An 18,219-nucleotide genomic window follows, 5' to 3' on the forward strand; every position below is an offset into this window, starting at 1 on the left:
AGAGAAGTAGTAACTTGCATCTTACAGGCTAAAATAATAACTGCATTCATTGAATGCAAAGACATAAAAATAGGGTGGGTTATCAGTAGTTGTCCTTGTCAATGTATGAATATATATTCATATTTACAACAGTAAGCTACTGATAATGCATATTTTGATTGTATATTTTATTTGCAAAAATCTTCCAGTGATTATTTTTATTTGCACAGTATTCCTTTAACTATTAATTGCATGGGAAATGTTCTTAAGGTTATCTAATAAAATGGTTTCTGTTTCTCAATAAAGGGAAGAAGAAACAGAGTTTAGGTTGCAGGTTTTGAACACAGTGCTAGGTAAGACCACAAGGAATCAAGATGAATCCTCTGTCAGTTTTGTGAGACAAATCAATATAGTCACACATCAATAACAAGAATGGTCAAGAAAACATATAACCTGGACTCTATACCAGTTACAGATTTTTGATCTGGCACTTTTAAGAACATCATGACTGGGAGTTGTTGCTCTATTGAAACACAAGGTAGAAGTTAAGAACTACTAAGTTCAGTAAAGATATTGGTTCTTTCAACCTGTTTTGGATTAGCAAATCCAAATTTCCTCTTGTGTTCTTACTAGCAGGATAGTGATTCATAATTAGCAATGGAATTATTCATGGAATAGTTTATATCTGTCTCCTCCAATCAGTTTGTAACAGTAGTATCCATAACCTTTTGTTCTTGTAGTTCCACTGTTTGTTTTTACAATCTCCCTATCTGAATTTTTAGGTAAGAATGGAATGACAGTGTCTGGGATGACATACAGAATATATGCAGTCAATTATATGCTGCATTCAACCAGTTAAAGATTGAAGTGGCAAATAAGCCAAGGAAAATAAAGAAAAAGTGTAGATGCCCTTAAAAAGTGACTGTGTGCAGCATAGCAACCTCACACTAAGCATTTAATGTGGGAGCATTTCTGTTTGCTTCCACAGGCTACCAGTGGGGTCACTAGCCACAGACAGCATTAGCCCCCTGACAGGTTTAAATATCGTAAACTCAGAAACCAGTGAAATGAAACACTGTTTATTTGATCAATGACTAGCAAAAACCAGTGAAGTACAAGTGCTTCTTTCCCTTGTCACAGCCCATATGAATGTTCTCTGGAAGCAAAGTCATTTCTCCTCACAAGGTTTTATTCAAGGACATTCTCCTACCAATATAATTTCTTATGGGTCACTTTTAACATATAGAAACTGGGTAAACTATTATTGAGAATAAACTGAATAGCATCTTTGAATGACAGCCCAGAACTTGAAATATTTGTGATAATCACTTACTACATAGCTGTGATTTTCTGTGTAATATTCATATTTCTCCATATTTCCGACATGAAACTATTTCAGTTTATTTTGAACTTTCCACCGAACATCACATGCACATAATAAAATGGATTTTCAGAGGGCTTACAAAAAATGTGGTTTTCATCAACTACAATGCAAAACAAATTAAGGGTGTGTTGTGAATGCCTGTTTTTCATATGGCTGAGACATACACTTCTGTAAAAATTACAGAGGGTTGACTATGGAATATTTTCCCAATCCATAGTCACACACAAAAAAACTCATTGACGTAAATGCTTGAAAGGCAGGACCCACAAGTTCCCTTCTTAAGAGCCCTATTATGTTGATTACTTAAAATAAAATAAATATTTAAAAGCCACAAAAGAGTATAAACATTTTGCAGGAAGACTGACTATGCAAAGGAGCTCCATTCACAGGACTCTTTAGAGACTACAGGGTGGAATTCTGATGTACCATGTGTTAATCGTTCTTTTTATTGTATATTTAGTGAATTTAAAACCAGCATGAGACATCTTGGAGTGATTTTTCTCCAAGATATTTCAATTATTATTTGCATAAGAATATATGCAATCTGACTTTTTACAATTCCTTTTCACTGTGCATGCCCTGATATTTGCCTTTTTAATATGTATTTTGGGGAAACGATTGTATTTGTGGTTCTTAGTCTTATGGCTAAGAAGATTAAAAATGGCTTTGATCAAAATGTTTCTGTAAAATGTTGTAAATCAAGCTTTCTAAGATGTCATGTTATTTAGTTGTTTGTAGCAGGGGTTATGAAAAACAGACACAGACCCCTTCCCTCAAAACACTGCTTCTAAAAGGCTGGGAAAGATAATACCTCTATATTAAAGCGGAAGGTGCCAGCCCACAGTTTTCCCATCCACTTTCCGTTCATCTTTCAAGGATTATTTTAACTAACTTTGCTCTGACATCTGTCTCTTGGAGCTGAGATATAAAGATACATGATCCTGTGTGGAATTCTGCCGTTAACAGCTTTTGCTATGTGTTGGCTCACTTCCACTCCATCTCTTGTGGCTGTATTACAGGAAAAGCCTTACCAGTGTTCTGAGTGCAACAAGGCTTTCAGTCAGAAACGCGGCCTCGATGAACACATGAGGACACACACAGGAGAGAAGCCATTCCAGTGTGATGTGGGTTAAGTTTCCTTTTGATCTACTTATGTTTAATCTACAAATGAATCCCAGAAAGATTTCCCTTTAAAATTGGAATCCTAAACATACTGACCCCTGAGTTGTAAATCATTAGGACTTTCTTCTGCTTAATATTTCACTGCAAATGTATTTCCAGGAAATGTTTACATATTGTGCTATAAACTTTCACGATGTTGCAGTCCTTTTTGATCAGCTGGTTCAGCATTAAGAGGCTAATTTTATTAGCTCAAGGTTTGTTTTTGTTATGCTATGGACATTCTGGTACATATATTTATTTTATGGCAAACGTCCCTGAAAAATTGCTTGCACCACAGTAAATGGAATTTGGATATTTTAGATTATTTGAAACAGACATCTCTTTGCATAGAATGTATGTTGCACAGTTTAAGAGTTGGGTTAATCTGAACAGGATTATTATTATTATTATTATTATTATTATTATTATTATTATTGCTGCAATTCTTATGAAATAGAGTATTCTTGTGCTTGTCCATTCAGAACTAGTTCACTGATTTTTGTTGCCTTGCTCCCAGGTAAGTGTGCACAGGGCTGCAGTATAACTTATTTGAAAGAAATTGAACAGCTACATTTAAATGTACTCTTATCAGCTATTCTAGCAGAGATTCTGAAATATTTTTAAACTTGAATAGAAAGAATGTCAACTCTGTTTCATTCCCAAATAAAGCTTCATAGCATTATTATTTATTTATATTTGGGGATATAAATAAATAATACCATATATACAGAAATCCACATAGCAGCTGTTTTGTTATCTCTGAGCATTTTTTAATTGCTGTTAGTCTTTGGTAGCAAAAATAACAGAGTTCTTTGAAATTTTAGAGATATTATGATGTAAGTATTACTGGACCACTTTATCACGGTAATTGCCAGATATATAGAAAGATAGATTCTGTATATGTGAGAAATAGAAAAGATTATGGTGAGAAGAAAGCAAAATACACCCCCCCCCCAATTTCTTTCAAAACAAAAACCAGCAGAAACATTGCATAGAAGCAGAATAGTTACAGTGATGATAGAAAAGATTGTGTTAATGGTAATATGTTGATTTCATGTTGAAGATTGATCTCCAGGTGCTGTAAAACATCATTGAGGGATTGAGAATATATACTGTACAAATAAATATTCTCAGTACGTTTTTGATGGACAGGTGCATCAAGAGAGTACAAATATTCCCACTATATCAACAGAGAAAGAGATTCATATCCTTTTCAGATAATTAATTCAATAAATCAATTTTAAATCAATTCATTATTGCCAAATTAGATCTTGACCAATACCTCTAAACTCTGGTTTAATATTCTTAATGCAAAACTAATATGAAATAATTAATTGGTAAGAAGAATTTTAAGCAATTATTTGATTTATTTCACAAAAAAATTTTTTTCAAAAAGACATCACTGCTTAATAAGAACTATTAACTATTAAATGACTATTAACACATTTTATTTCAGCCTTAGTTTTTAATTTTTTCCTTTAGTGTCATTAGAACAAAATGAGTACAAACCAGTCCCAACTTAATTACAGCACCAATGTATATGTATGCATGCTTGTAACTTTATAAAAATAAATCAGTTTTCAACATTTTCTTATAAATGTCATGCATGTGTTAAGGGGGAGGCTTTCCTTCTACATCCTGTTTATCCCTTACTTCCTGAAGAAACAAATTGCTCTTTGTCAAAAGCACAATTCAGAATAGAATAGTGCTCAGGAATGAAAGGATTTCATTCCATTAATTTGGCTCATCACATTGTTTATGTTTTGTGTTGGGAAAGAGCTGAAAAACTGGGTCTCAAGTCTGTCAGAATCTTGCACACCAGTTAAATCACTACAAATACTACACTTCACATGCTTTTGCTAATATTATTATTCATTATAAATAGCACTCCATGAAATACTCCATCAGAGAAAATACTTCTAACCTCTGTTCCCACAACATGGTTAAGGGGGTCAAGAAAGGGACAGTAAGCATCTTAGAGAAACTTCAAAAAGGGTTCTTGGGCTCAGTCATGTACTAGTATTAGCTTTAACCCTAAAGAGACTAGTCCCATACAAGGTTAAACTAACTTCTCCCAAGGAATGGCTGACTGAGGGGTTTACAAACTTTTATCCATATAAGAGGCATCTGCAAAGTGTACTGCTTTTGACAAAACAATGAAACAGTGTTACACACCAACCTCTGCTACTTTTACAGTGAACTTGCATGGGACATCACAGTACACATATGGAATAGTAGAATCTATGGCATAATGGTGCAACACTGGGCTCATTATTCACCCCCCTCAACCTCCCCCACAGATGCTTCTGATCAAATCAGTGCAAATGGCCTCTCAGTAATGGCCAAGAATCAATATATTTCACAGATCTTATCTTTTAAATTTAAGTAGCAATTCAGAGAGCAACCAGTCACAACTCACTCTTCCCAAACTTCAGTTCTGATTAAAGTTGCCACCTGAAAAAGACATGTTACTCTAAAAATGCTTTATCTAGCTGTGTATCTGGAAGGTCAACCAAAGTTGGGTCCTTAACCATAGTAGCACAAATCATGATTTGCAGTGATTTGAATCTGAATTGAGGTATTGGAATATTTTCTTTCCTATATGGTTAAAAATAACAGCTGCCAAAATTCTCCTTATTGTACATGCACGAAACGCAGGTGTCTTGGGGACACTAGCAGAAAGCCAATAATGCAATAAAACAATATATCACTATATTTTATTTTATTTATCAACCTGTGGCCATCTCAGTCACAAAGTGTATGGCATCCAATAGTCACATTGATTGCCATTACATCACTGTTCTTAAGACACTGGATGGTTGGGAAACTAACAATTAAAATACTGCTTGATTTATTTATGTGTTTTGTTTTACTGTCAATCACTAAAGTCTTTTTAACAGTTTGTAATTTTAAAAAATAACAATTTTACACAAAGGATTTAGGAAAATCTAACTGTAAAGACCCCCCTCAAATCCTGCTGTGCTGCATCATCATGGCAGAGGGGTGTTCCTGGAAGGGATGCTGGGAATGGATGCCAAGGGCAGAGTCACCCAAGATGTGTCATTCCTTCTGTCCAGCTAAAGCAAGCAGGCACCTATACTGGGCAGCAGTGATACAGCAAGATTCTGGAAATGGATGATCACTTTATTGACAGTGGCAAAGGCATCATTTTATACTGCATAGGAAAAGTTAATGGTAAACTTACCTGTATTTTGTTAAGAAAACCACATGGATAGAATATATAAGATTATTGATGACATGGTGCTGGATTATGGGTCCCTCATACCAGCTGGCACTTAACATGCTACTCAGGAAAACCTGAGGAATTTTTGGAGTACTAAGACATGGTTAGATTAAAGCCTTCGGACATCTCTTTGCTGATGTTGCCATGCAGGAAAAGAAAATCCAAAACAAAGTTAGGGTTAGGGTTAGGGAAGCCAAAACCAAAAAGACAAAGATCTCAGGAATGAACTTAACAAAGAATTTGTTAAGCTGTTAGAGGAGGCAAGAAGCAGTATTACAATGTAAAACAATACTGTAAAACATTAAAGATGGAAACAGTTAAGAAAAACAAGGAAAGCCTTCTAAACAATCTTTTTTAGAAGGATGTTCAAACCTTGAATTAGTACACTAAAAGATGTCAGTGGACACATAACAGATTCAAAGAAGATCAAACAAAAATGGAAGGAGCATACTGAAATTCTGTCAGTAAAGATGTCAACATCTAAGATCCAAGATACTTTAGAAAATATTCCCTATTCAGAAGAAATTCTACTTCTAGAAGAGGGAGTTAGAACAGCACTCTGGTCATTGCCAAATTGAAAAGGTAGAGGAGTTAATAGAATATCTGAAGAAATATTCAACAGAAGCATTAAAAGAAAAACCCTACCCTACCCTCCCAGCTTCCCGGAAGGAATTGAAGACCTGGCTCTGCCAACTTGTGTAGGGTGAGAAGAGATACAACCAACCCTGGGGGTGGCTGGCGCTTTGAAGATGCTCCCTGAGTCTAATAACTCCTAATTAACATCAGTCTCTTGGAAGTATTATATAGGAATCTTGTTGTAGTGTATTTTAATTAATGTTTATTCTGTCTTAATTAATAGTTATTTTTTTAGTGTAAACCGCCCAGAGTCGCTCTACAGTGACAAATTTGAAAATAAATAAATAAATAAATAAATAAATAAATAAATAAATAAATATAAATGTTCTAACTAAACTATGCCAGCAAATCTGGAGAATGACACAGTGGCCAACAGCCTGGAAGAGGTCACTCTACATATCAGTACTAAAGAAAGGAGACTTAAAAGAGTATCCAAACAATCATACAATATCCTTAATTTCACACACCAGAAAAATAATGCTTAGGATCATCCAACACAAATCCTACATGGAAAGGGAGATGGCAGATGTTCAAGCCAGCTTTAGGAAAGGTTGAGGAACAAGAGACATTATTGGTAATGCACACTGGATAATTGAGAAAGCCAAAGAATATCAAAAACAAAATATGTGCATCACTGATTCTATAAAGGCCTTTCGTTGTACTGACCATGTCAAACTCTGGAATGTGCATAGGACAATGGGAATTTCTGAACAACTCATTGTCCTTGTGCAAAACCTATGCATAGGTCAGAAAGCCACAGTCCAAAGAAACTTGGTGAAAAAGACTCTTTTCAGGATGGCAAAGGAGTAAAACAAGGCTTCATACACTTTATTATTCTATATGCTGAATATAGATTGACATAAACTGGACTAGAAGAAGATGAGGTTGATTTTTAAAACTGAAGGAAGAAAAAAGAGATTGACGGTAACAAGAAAATGTCAATAGTGCTAATGCCATGGTCATCCTAGTATGTATGTTCCCCTTCATAATCGCCCCTGTTTTGCCTAGAACCAAAGCAAATAACTTTGCTTAGAACAAAGAGACACAGAATAAAAAGAGAAACAAAAAAGAGAAACAATAATATGCATGCACAACAGCATGCACAAATACATATATATATGCTTGTATGTGTGAATGCATGTAATACACATACACACATGGTATCAATGATCCATGAGGTGAGCTATTATCCGTATTGTGACTTGGCTGTATTTATATTTATTTTCTGTATTGTTTTAGGTGTTGACTGTTTTTATTATTGTTAGCTGTCCAGAGTCACTGGTCTGAGATGGGTGGCTATATAAATTGAATGAATGAATGAATGAATGAATGAATGAATGAATGAATGAATGAATGAATGAATGAATGAATTTGTAGTGGGATGGAGTACTTATCACCAGCATGCTGGTATTGTTACGTATATATACCCTGATTCTCTGTCAAAAATGTTCAACTCCCTTTTCTGAACCCACTACTAGTACAGATTCTTTCTTGGACCACACAAGGCAGCTGCTGTTAAATACTAGCCATATTGTGGAATCATAGAGTCCCTAAGGAATCTTGGATATCATGTTGCCTAGTTTCAGTGCAAGACGGAACCATAACATGGCTGACAGTTGTTGTGCTTCTGCTTTAATGACTCCAGTGAAGGAAACCCAACAGCCTTTTCTACTGTCAGACAGCATTTACTCTGAAGAAAGTTCTCATGATTGTTAGCCAAAATCTGCATATTTACAAATCCCACCTTTAGTTCTGATAATGTCCTTTGGAGCAGCAGAGAACAATGCTGCTACCTTGATAGCATGTCAGCCTTTCTGATACTTGAATGGCTAAGTCTTTCATTAGCTAAGAACTGTTCCTCATAAGATTTGGTTCTAAGACATTTCATCATTCTAGCAGATTTTCTCTGGATGTCAGGTACCTTGCTGTTGTGGCCATTTGGAAATAGGTAAAAGAATAATGTAGAACTAGGACTAGGACTGTCTGCCCACTGGTTAGTTTTTGTGGGAGAATTCCTCTCATTATGCTCACCCTCTCATGTTGGTCTGAGCAGAAGTATCAAGAGGAAGCAGAATAAAACTGTGATGCTGGATTTCAATATCCATGGCTGGTATTGAAATGCCAGTATATCCAAAGACTCGAGGAAAAGTGTCCAATGTAATATATGGTTGCTTCATAAATGAACTGCTTTAAAGTCAGAAGATTATGAATGTTTTAGTTTTCAAAAGTAGTCTCAGACTACCTTTCTGCAATATCTTGACAAATCAGAATTATTTTCAACTTTAATGTTTAGAATACCACCAAAAAAATTATTACATTTTGCATGGCTATTTTTGTTTATTTGAGGCAATCCATCTTGTAATTTTCTTTAGTTACTATTTTATAGACCCTTGTGCAGCTTTTTTGTTTTGTTTTAACCTTGGCAATGCACATTTATTTATTTGCAAGCTTTTGAAATGTTACAGTCATAGCATATTAAGAAGAATGTATTGCTCAGTAAGGAATAGGTATTAAGTTTGCATTGGCAAGCAGTTTACTCTTCACGTTTTGCAAAGATAATGTGCCATTGTTAAACTGTCATCACTGCGTGGTGGAGAGTCATTAAAGACCACTTACTGGTAGCAGAATTTGACATAGCCTGTCTGCTGGAGATGACACTCTTAAAAATTATTTCCAATAAGATAAATGAGGCATCTGTGATGTTCATACATACACATTTATGCAAATATGGTTGTCTATACAGTAATATCTACTGAATTCAGTATATTTATTTGTAGGATTTACAGTTTTGTGATTTTAATAAAAGGGAAATTTTAGAATTGCCATTGCCATACTGCCAATCAGTATGGCGTAAGTTTCATATGGTACATGTGACTGTGTTGAGAATATCAACAATGGGAAGATGACACATTCTTAACATTTTACAGATGTATATATATAACTTTCTGAACCTATACATAAGTGAAGGCAATATGTGTTGGTCTGCATTTGTTTACACAATAGCCCATCCATCATTGAATTAAAGAACACAGTAATTGATTTTGATCTTTGGTTAAAAATATAACATCTGTAGTTATGTTTCAGATATAGGTCAGCAAATTACATTACATTGAAATTGCTACTTGCCCATTGCAGAATGCCTTGATGTTCATTCACATATATTTGTATGCACGTGTGCTAGAAACAAGTATCACTCTTTTACACCTTAGGGGTATTATTTTATAGAATCCATATCTTGGCATCCAGTATTATGTACAAGTTTCATTTTTTTTAACCGAGTTTTTAATTTTAGGCTCAGTCACTATTTCATAGTACTTCTATCTTGGTCCTATATTATGTGAAAAGTACTTTAACCTTGTCTCAAAAGAGAGTGGGACAAAGCATGGAGTTAAACTCATTAAGCTATAGAATCAGTGTGATTAATTGAACTGATTATTTATGCTTGAAAGTTTCTCTTACTTGAATACATTTTATTATTTTTAAAAACTATGTGCTGTTTTTCATTTTATTACGTGACGGTTATAATCATGCTCAGAGCCTAGCTTCATGATGTGCTGTACCAAAGTATGAATAGGAGGAGGGTTAGGATATGTTGTCCAAAATTGACTAAGATAGCAACAGATTTCTGAGGCAGGGAAAGTAGTCAGTCAGTCAGTCATTTATTTATTTAGTTAATGTACCATATTTTTCTGACTATAAGACAATGCTTTTTTCTAAAATCCTTACCCTAAAAATTGAAGGGCGTCTTATTCAAGGAAGTCAGCCGAGAATCGCGTGGTTGCAAAACTGCCCATACTTTGTTTCTGCAGAGAGGCTTCCTCCTATTGCTAGCCTCCAATCACGAGTGAAATAGCTTGTCTCCCAAACAGACTTCCTCCAATCACGAGCCTGATGTAACTGACATCAGCTGATGCTGAACAAACCAATTAGAGGAAGGCTGTTTGCAGAGACAAGCTATCTGCAGTTTCACTCGTGCTTGAATGTAATCAGTTATGCAAAAGAGCCTGGAAATAGAGCTGCAGAGAGACGGTTTGGACCTCCTCCCACCAAGTGTATCAGGTAAATGTTAACTAATTACTAAATAAAAATGTGTTCTGCACTATCTTTAAAATATTGATTTCTTAATTTTGGGTTGGAAAAGTGGGGGGCGTCTTGTACATGGGGGCGTCTTATTGTCGGAAAAATACGGTACTTCGCTGTCTAACTTCAGGTTGTGATTCTTGGCAGCTAACATACCATTAAACCCAAGAGCAAAATCAGCAAAAGAAACAAAAAAACCAACAACAAGAACAGAAAGTAGCATAAGGAAAAAAACAGGAGAAACCAAGGTCAACCCACAAACATTCACATTGTAACCTTATAGACGGGCTCTGCCAGCATACTGGCCGAAAGCTGGGGGAAAACCCAGGTCTTCAAGAGATAAGTACTCCTGCAAATAACAGAGCCCTGGACCATGAAAGGCTTTATAAACAGTAACCAAGATATTGAATTGCATCCAGAAGCTTATTGGAAGCCAAAACAGTGGTCTTTCATGAACATACAATGATGTACCCATAACTGCCTACACTACTGCATTCAGGACCAGTTTCAGTTTCCAGATGGTCTTTAAGGGCAGTCCTATGTATACCACTTTTGCAAAGTCCCATCAGGAGATAGGTGATCATGAATAGGGCCTCCTGATCCAGGAATGGGCACAATTGGCCCACAAGATGGATTTGTGTGAAGGCCTTTCTGGACACAGCTACCACCTGTTCATTGAGCAGGAACCGAGAGTCCAAGATGACCCTCAAATTGCACACCAGTTCTATCTGAGGAAGTGCTACCCCATCCAAAACTAAAGATGGAAAATCTCCATATCCAGGAGGCCCACAAAATCCACAGGCACTTGGTCTTGCTAGGGTTAAACCAAAGCTTGTTCTTTTCCATCCATACTCCCACAGCCTTCAGACAGGAGGACAGGATCTTGATGGCATCCCCCCAAACCAAGTCTGCTAAGATGTTTATAGCCTACATTTTCATGCCATATGCAGAAAAAATCCTTTCTTTGCAGTTACCATGGAAATCAGCCTTGCTGATGGGAGAAGTCATCAATCTTCTTCAGTTCCTTGCATGAAATTTTTGGTTAACCGTAAATGAACAGGTGAATTACTAACCATAAGGCTGCAGTAAAGCAAGCTGCTAGAGCCTGATTTAATATCCTCCCCTTCATAGTAACTTATAGTTATCATTCCTTCTTTTGCACATATATGTAACTGAAGCAAAGAGGCAATGATTTTATTGAATTTGAGAAGATGAGCTCCTAGTGAAATGTTAGTTATGTAGAAATGTTCATTTATAAATGTATGATACTAAAAAACTACACAACTCTGTTATCCTGTTCCAAAGAAGAAGTAGGAAGTTGTTTTACTTACTGGGATGTAATTTGCACATTTTGGATTTTAGAGATGTGTTATCTAGACATTTTTAAGAAAATTATATATTCTGTCAATCAGAAAATGTCACATCATCTCTTTTGGGAAAAAAAATCTTCGGTTTGGTAAATATTGAAAGCTTAGTTTCCTCTTTTAAAGATTTATAAAATCAGGTGAACTTGGAATATATTTATAATTACAGGTTCTGTCTTTTTCTGTCTTTTTATTTGTTGTGTTGTTTTTTACTTTTTGGAGTGATGAGTTGTTCATTTTTATTTTACGTGTATTTGAGAACGGATTGTCTTGTATAATGTAATTAATTAAATCAAATTTATTTTTTAAAAGTTGCACTTTGCATCGGTTTAGTTAATAATCCTCAGGTGATTAGAAACAAGACAATGACCTAAAATTTCTCCATTTCAGAAATGACATAGAAGATTTGTCCTTTGGTTTATTTAAGATTATGCATAACGTTCAGTGCTGGGAGACCTCTATGTGAGTTTATTAAAAAGGTCTTCAGGCAATTCAGTGATTTTGCTTTGATGTTTGTCTTTTTTCTCTGCACTTTAGGTTTGTGACTTGTCCTTCAGCCTCAAGAAGATGCTGATCCGGCACAAGCTGACACACAATCCCAATCGGCCCATGGCTGAATGCCAGCTGTGCCACAAAAAGTTTACAAGAAATGACTACCTCAAAGTGCACATGGAGAATGTCCATGGAGAAACCGACAGCTAATTTTGGCTTAAACAAGACAGTATCTAGTGTTTCCTTTGGACGTTTCTGACTCCATCTTCAATCCAATTAGTAAATACACGTCACCGATATTTTAAAAAATCTCAAGTGTGTTCATGTGGACACTTCTTTTCTTGATTTTCTGTTCAATGTAAAGATATTATAAGGTCAATGAAGTGAGAATGGAAATAATTCATGTCATGGTGAATCAAAACATTATTTTTAATTGGGAATATTATCCCGGAAATCTGTTATAATTCTGTCATAGTTAATATTTTTTCTCTATTTCCATATAGTAAAACTTTCATTATAACTTCGGTCCAAAGTACACTTGGGCTCAAAGTAATGTCAGTGACTATCAATATGTAGCATGTAGCTACATATCTCAATAGAAGTTATTTTTTAGCTATACCCTGAAGAGAGGGTATAGTTTTGATTCTTACTTCCCGTAACCTCACCCATCCCATATTTGTTCTTTAGAGAGAGCGTCAGGCTTTTACTGAAAGCACAGGGCTTTCAGCATGACATGGTTTTTGAAAGATGACGGATAACTGAGATTAGGACAGATCTGGTCAAAGGCATACCTGTTAAAGAATTTATTAGCACTGCTCTGCTTCCCCTCTTGAAGGGGAAGGTTGTGGTGGACAAAAGTAAGAGCTGTGTTTGTAGGTGCCCCAGCTGAAGCATCTTCAAGTAGCTGTCTTTCTGGCCACTTAGTATCCAGCCCAAAGATTAAAATCACGAGATGGTCATGATCAGCAAGACTGAGATGCATTATCTCCAGGATAGGCTGCTTCAGAGTGTTCCTGTTTATTTGCTCATGCCTTAGGTTGCACAAGGGAACCAGGGCAGAGATGGAGTTCTTTGTCCTGATCCTGGTGTAAATTCACTAGAAAACCCTAGGCTAGTTTTTCTCAATTTGACATTCTCAGATTTGTTGGATTAATGTTGGGAACTCTGTTGGCTATGAGTTCAGGGAATTGTAGCCTGGTACATCAGATTATTCAGATTAAGAATGATTCTTTTAAACATTTAAACTCTAAACATTTCCCATTAAAACTATTCCTTTTGAGGAATTCCTATTTAAATGGCCTGGATTGACTGACTCTGCAGACATTTCAAAGGTATAAAACTGGAACTGTGAGGCACTTCAGAGTTGATTTCAAAAAGGTACTTTGGGGCATGGGGTGCAAATGTAGTATTGTATGAAATTCCTTAGAGCAGTCACGTGTATCTCAGGAAAAGGGCAGCTGCATAATCCCGGAAAAGATGCAGCTGCTTTAAATGGTTTAAATAGTTGAAGACAACGACTACATTTGTGCCACTAAACACTGTGAAGTGCCTTTTCGGAACTGAATCTGAAGTGCTGCACAGCTCTAATAGAGGCAATATGGTATTCTGTGCTTGCATCTGACAGGCTGGTTTCACAGTGCAAGAAATTCCCAAGCTTAATAAGTTACAATTGTGACTAGGGTGTGTTGTTTGTAATTAACCCTGTCAATTGGCTTCTATTCCATTAGCCAGCATGATTTTTCAAGCAAAACTTGTTTTACTTAAAAACAGTTAATTGAACTCAGAATTGATATCAAAATTAGAATATATTTCAAGCAGAGCTCTCTTATAATAGCATTCCAAGGGAGACTTGCAATCTTCACTGTTTGAATGTGATTGGAATTACACCATTGGTAGCCATTGTGCAAGACAAAACAACAGTCCTAAGAGTGATCTGTGTTGAAATACAGCATTAGCACTACTGCAATATTTGTAAATGCCAAGGCAAAAGAAAACTAAATCTCAGAATGTTATCCAACATTTCATTAAAGAAAGGAACATATAATTAAATTGCTAGGAATCTTTTTTTTTTTTACCCTAAGGAAATCTGCACAGTTTTGAATAAGGCTTGTGAAATGAACCTGCCATTCTTATAAAAAAGAATACTATTATGAAGACCAAAACTGGGTTAAGAATAATTTGTTAACTTCATTACTTTTTCAGCAAGTAGTGCCTCTTAATTATTAAAGGAAATTTCTTGGATTCTCATGTGTGGATAAGAATTTAGAGTCTGCATGAAAAGCCAATTCAGGGCTGAAAAAAAAAAAAGCACCCATCTATATTCTCTAAAGGAAACAAATCTGTTTTTGGAAAATTAAGTTATAAAGTAGTATTCTTTCAGTAATACACAACATTACCTCTATGTCTTCTTCCATACCTACAGTATATTTGATGACTTAACAGTACTTCTGCTTGGTTACAGCAAATCTTAGATCTAAGGGGGGGGAAAAGAACCTGTATAAACATCTACATTTAATTTGATGCAAGATAAACATTTGTCCTATGCTTGTTCTTAAATGCTTAGTGTTCCCTGACTCTAAATAATTATTTCAGAATGGAGCTGACACTCCAGCTGTCTCCTGCAACTTAGATATGAAATCTAAGGCTTCCATCAAAACCTAATCTGCAACACTACAGAGCAGTGAAATATGATAATTTGTCCAGAAATCCTGATGCATATATTCTCTTAATCCCTATAAATGTTTCCTTTTCCAGATTGGACCCTACTGAAAAGTGAACAATTCTCTGTTTAATTTCCATAATAATATTATAACTGAGTGCATTAAGTTATAATGAGTGTGTTTTGCTGCTGTTGCTGTTATTTTAATTGGTATTTGCTTTACATAAATGGGCATTGATTCTAGCCTGTTTTGGGAAAATATTGAGCCAGAAAATAGACTGGAATGTTTGGGGGTGGGGGAATGAGAGAAAAATGGGGGTATTTTAAGATGAATAATTTACATACAGCTGGTTTTTTAAAAAATAACTTTATATAATGCATATATTCTAAATTTCTCAGAATTTTCAAGATATAGAGTTATAAAAATACCTTAATTATGAGGAGAACCCAAAACAATAATGTATAAGATGTGAAATGAAGTATGTTATATTGATGAGGAAGGGACAAGCAGTACTTTTACTTCTTCTTTTTTTTTTTGCTCTGTTCTTCCATCTCTTCTTGTACCAATTGTGTACCCTAAAGGTTTAATGTTATTAGCTGATATTGTCATTGAAGAACCTCTGTTCAGAACATTTCTACTAAAATCTGCAATTAAAAAGTGTGTATTACATATGCATGTAGATACATATGTATGGACAGTGTTGGTTCCTGCGTAGGGGACCCCCTACAGTCTCCTGGTTCCTGAGTCCATCATAATCTTGATAAAATGATATAAGGCATTCTTTCAGGAGAATTCCTTTCTGTCAAGCCCCCTGGTTCTAGAACATATACCTTTAATGCTATTATCCATAACTTCTTACTGAAGTGTACTATTTATTATTCTTCTCTTTGTATGATGGAAGAGCTTATCAATACAATTGCTATAATTATTCATCCAATTATATGGAACGTTTGAGTTCTTTCTATAAGTGAAGTACACCAATATAAAATGGACCAGAGATAACATTACAAACTACTGCTTATACATAGAAGTAATTTGAGATTCCTTGCATTTTCAACACAGCTTTGAGATTTTAAGAAATGAACTTTCAGCTGGTAGTTGCTTGGATCAGCATACATGGGATTACGACTTTAAAAGGCTGATAGCAACTGACTTATTGAATAACATCTTTTCAATTTAGCAGTTATCACCTGAGTCTGTCGTTATGTCAACAATAGGCCAATCACTTGGCTCTGTTCAAACATAAGCCAAAATAAAGGAGGAATTATAGTATGTAACTCTATTAAAAAAAAAAAAAAGACTGTGTGAATTCACGTTGTACTGAGTGAACATCAGCAAATATTTTTAAAAACCCAATGAATGGATAGCCATAATTTTCCCCAAGAATCCCATGGAACAGTATTAGATGATAGTCATGCAAATACCAGAGACAATATGGTATCTTATTGTTCATAGAATAAAAAAGAAAACAAACCAAAACCTCATGCTTTTTAAGCCCTGCCCCCCACCTCAACATTTGCTTTCTTCTTCCAAACTATTAATTTTATTGATCATGTTTATACTATTCAAAACTTTTAAAAACTTGGGCTGAGTCGTTCTTTCCAGATGTAGTTCATGTCTTTGATCCTCAGTGAGCTACTTGGAATACTCTCAAGGGATTAACCCATTTTGAAGTGAACAGTGAAGTGCTCATGGCCTTCTGAATGCAAATTAAACATAATTCACAGTATCCAGGAGTTTTCTGTTCCCACTTTTGCATCTACTGATGATATACATGTGATCTCAAATGAAGTTAAGGGTTTGGCCCAATGCCAAACTACCTGAAGGACTGTGCTTGCCTCTTAAGCAGCCTTTCTGGGCAAAGTGTTAAGGCAATCTTGCACAGATGCAAAATCTTGCTTATAAATGTCACCATGCTCTCTGGTTTGGAAATAGCTGCATCAGCCATCTAAGAGTCAGTCGTCTATGGAAATCTATCTATTTCTCAATAAACTGCATTTAGTGAATGTGACAACCCCGAGTGTATGCACGGACCCATTTCGTGGTTAATTTAGTCATTATAATGGGTGCTTTATTCCTGGCTGCAATGTAGTTTAATGTTTGTATTAATGTAATTGTTTTTATTTTTAAATTTTTGTTCACTGCTCAGAGTCACTTGGTGAGATGGGTGGCCATGCAAATTAGATAAATAAGTAAAATTAACAATTCTATAGCACAAGACAGATTTAGGAGGAGGATAGTCCTTAAAGGTTTTTTTTTTCCCCCAGACCTGACTCTGTAAATTGTAAAGAACACCAAAGAGTTGGTGCTGTTTTAATGAAGCTTAAAAATGAACTTTGCTGTTTTTTTAAAAAAACAAAACAAAAGGAAAGGAAAATGTTGATTTCCCATAGATTTTTGATCTTGAAAATATTCAAAGCTCAATTCACAAACTTCAGTGAATATTTTGGTTGAGCTGAACTAGTCATATCTGGTAATGTTTCACCTATTATCTTGTGAACTGTTATGAACTACATATTCCATTAATCATTCTCTGTGTTTTTTTAAATAATGCTGGATACTGATAATATTGCACCCAGTCAAGCTTAGTCTGAGAAGCCAGGGATACTTTGGCATAATCAGCATTTCAACCTATCCTGCACCAGGAATACTAAGGATTACTATTAATTGTTGTTGTTGTTTAGTCGTTAAGTCGTGTCCGACTCTTCGTGACCCCATGAACCATATTGCGCCAGGCCTTCCTGTCCTTCACTGCCTCCCTGAGTTTGCTCAGTTTCATGCTCATTGCTTCAGTGATGCTATCTAACCATCTCATCCTCTGCCGTCCTCTTCTCCTTTTGCCTTCAATCTTTCCCAGCATCAGGGTCTTCTCCAAAGAGATCTCTCTTCGCATTAGGTGGCCAAAGTATCTGAGCTTGAGCTTCATTATCGATCCTTCCAATGAGCAATCAGGGTTGATTTCCTTTAAGATTGACTGGTTTGACCTCCTAGCAGTCCAGGGGACTCTCAAGAGTCTTCTCCAGCACCACAGTTCAAAGGCATCAATTCTTCGGCGCTCGGCCTTTTTATGGTCCAGCTCTCACAGCCATACATTACTACTGGAAAAACCATAGCTTTGACTATGCGGATCTTTGTCGGCAAGGTGACGTCTCTGCTTTTTAATATGCTATCTAGGCTTGCCATAGCTTTCCTCCCAAGGAGCAAGCGTCTTTTAATTTC

General features: G+C 35.7%; 1 protein-coding gene across 4 annotated transcripts in view; it reads left to right on the top strand.

The window, feature by feature from the left end:
- Positions 1-17,743, top strand: part of PRDM5 (PR/SET domain 5) — a 93,900-nt gene extending 76,157 nt beyond the window's left edge. For 3 of the 4 annotated variants that reach the window (XM_088132899.1, XM_007432371.4, XM_088132897.1), the window contains 2 exons: positions 2,383-2,487; positions 12,386-17,743. In XM_088132899.1, coding sequence (XP_087989025.1) covers positions 2,383-2,487; positions 12,386-12,550 — 270 coding nt within the window. In that variant the 3' untranslated portion in view covers positions 12,551-17,743. The remainder of the gene's footprint in view (positions 1-2,382; positions 2,488-12,385) is intronic. The other variant, XM_088132898.1, reaches the window with a different exon arrangement.
- Positions 17,744-18,219: the final 476 nt, after the last annotated feature.

The sequence above is a fragment of the Python bivittatus genome, unplaced genomic scaffold, assembly GCF_059951505.1.
Source record: "Python bivittatus isolate LINGU-HERP-01145 unplaced genomic scaffold, Pbiv_v1 ctg000070_np1212, whole genome shotgun sequence".
NCBI lineage: Eukaryota > Metazoa > Chordata > Lepidosauria > Squamata > Pythonidae > Python > Python bivittatus.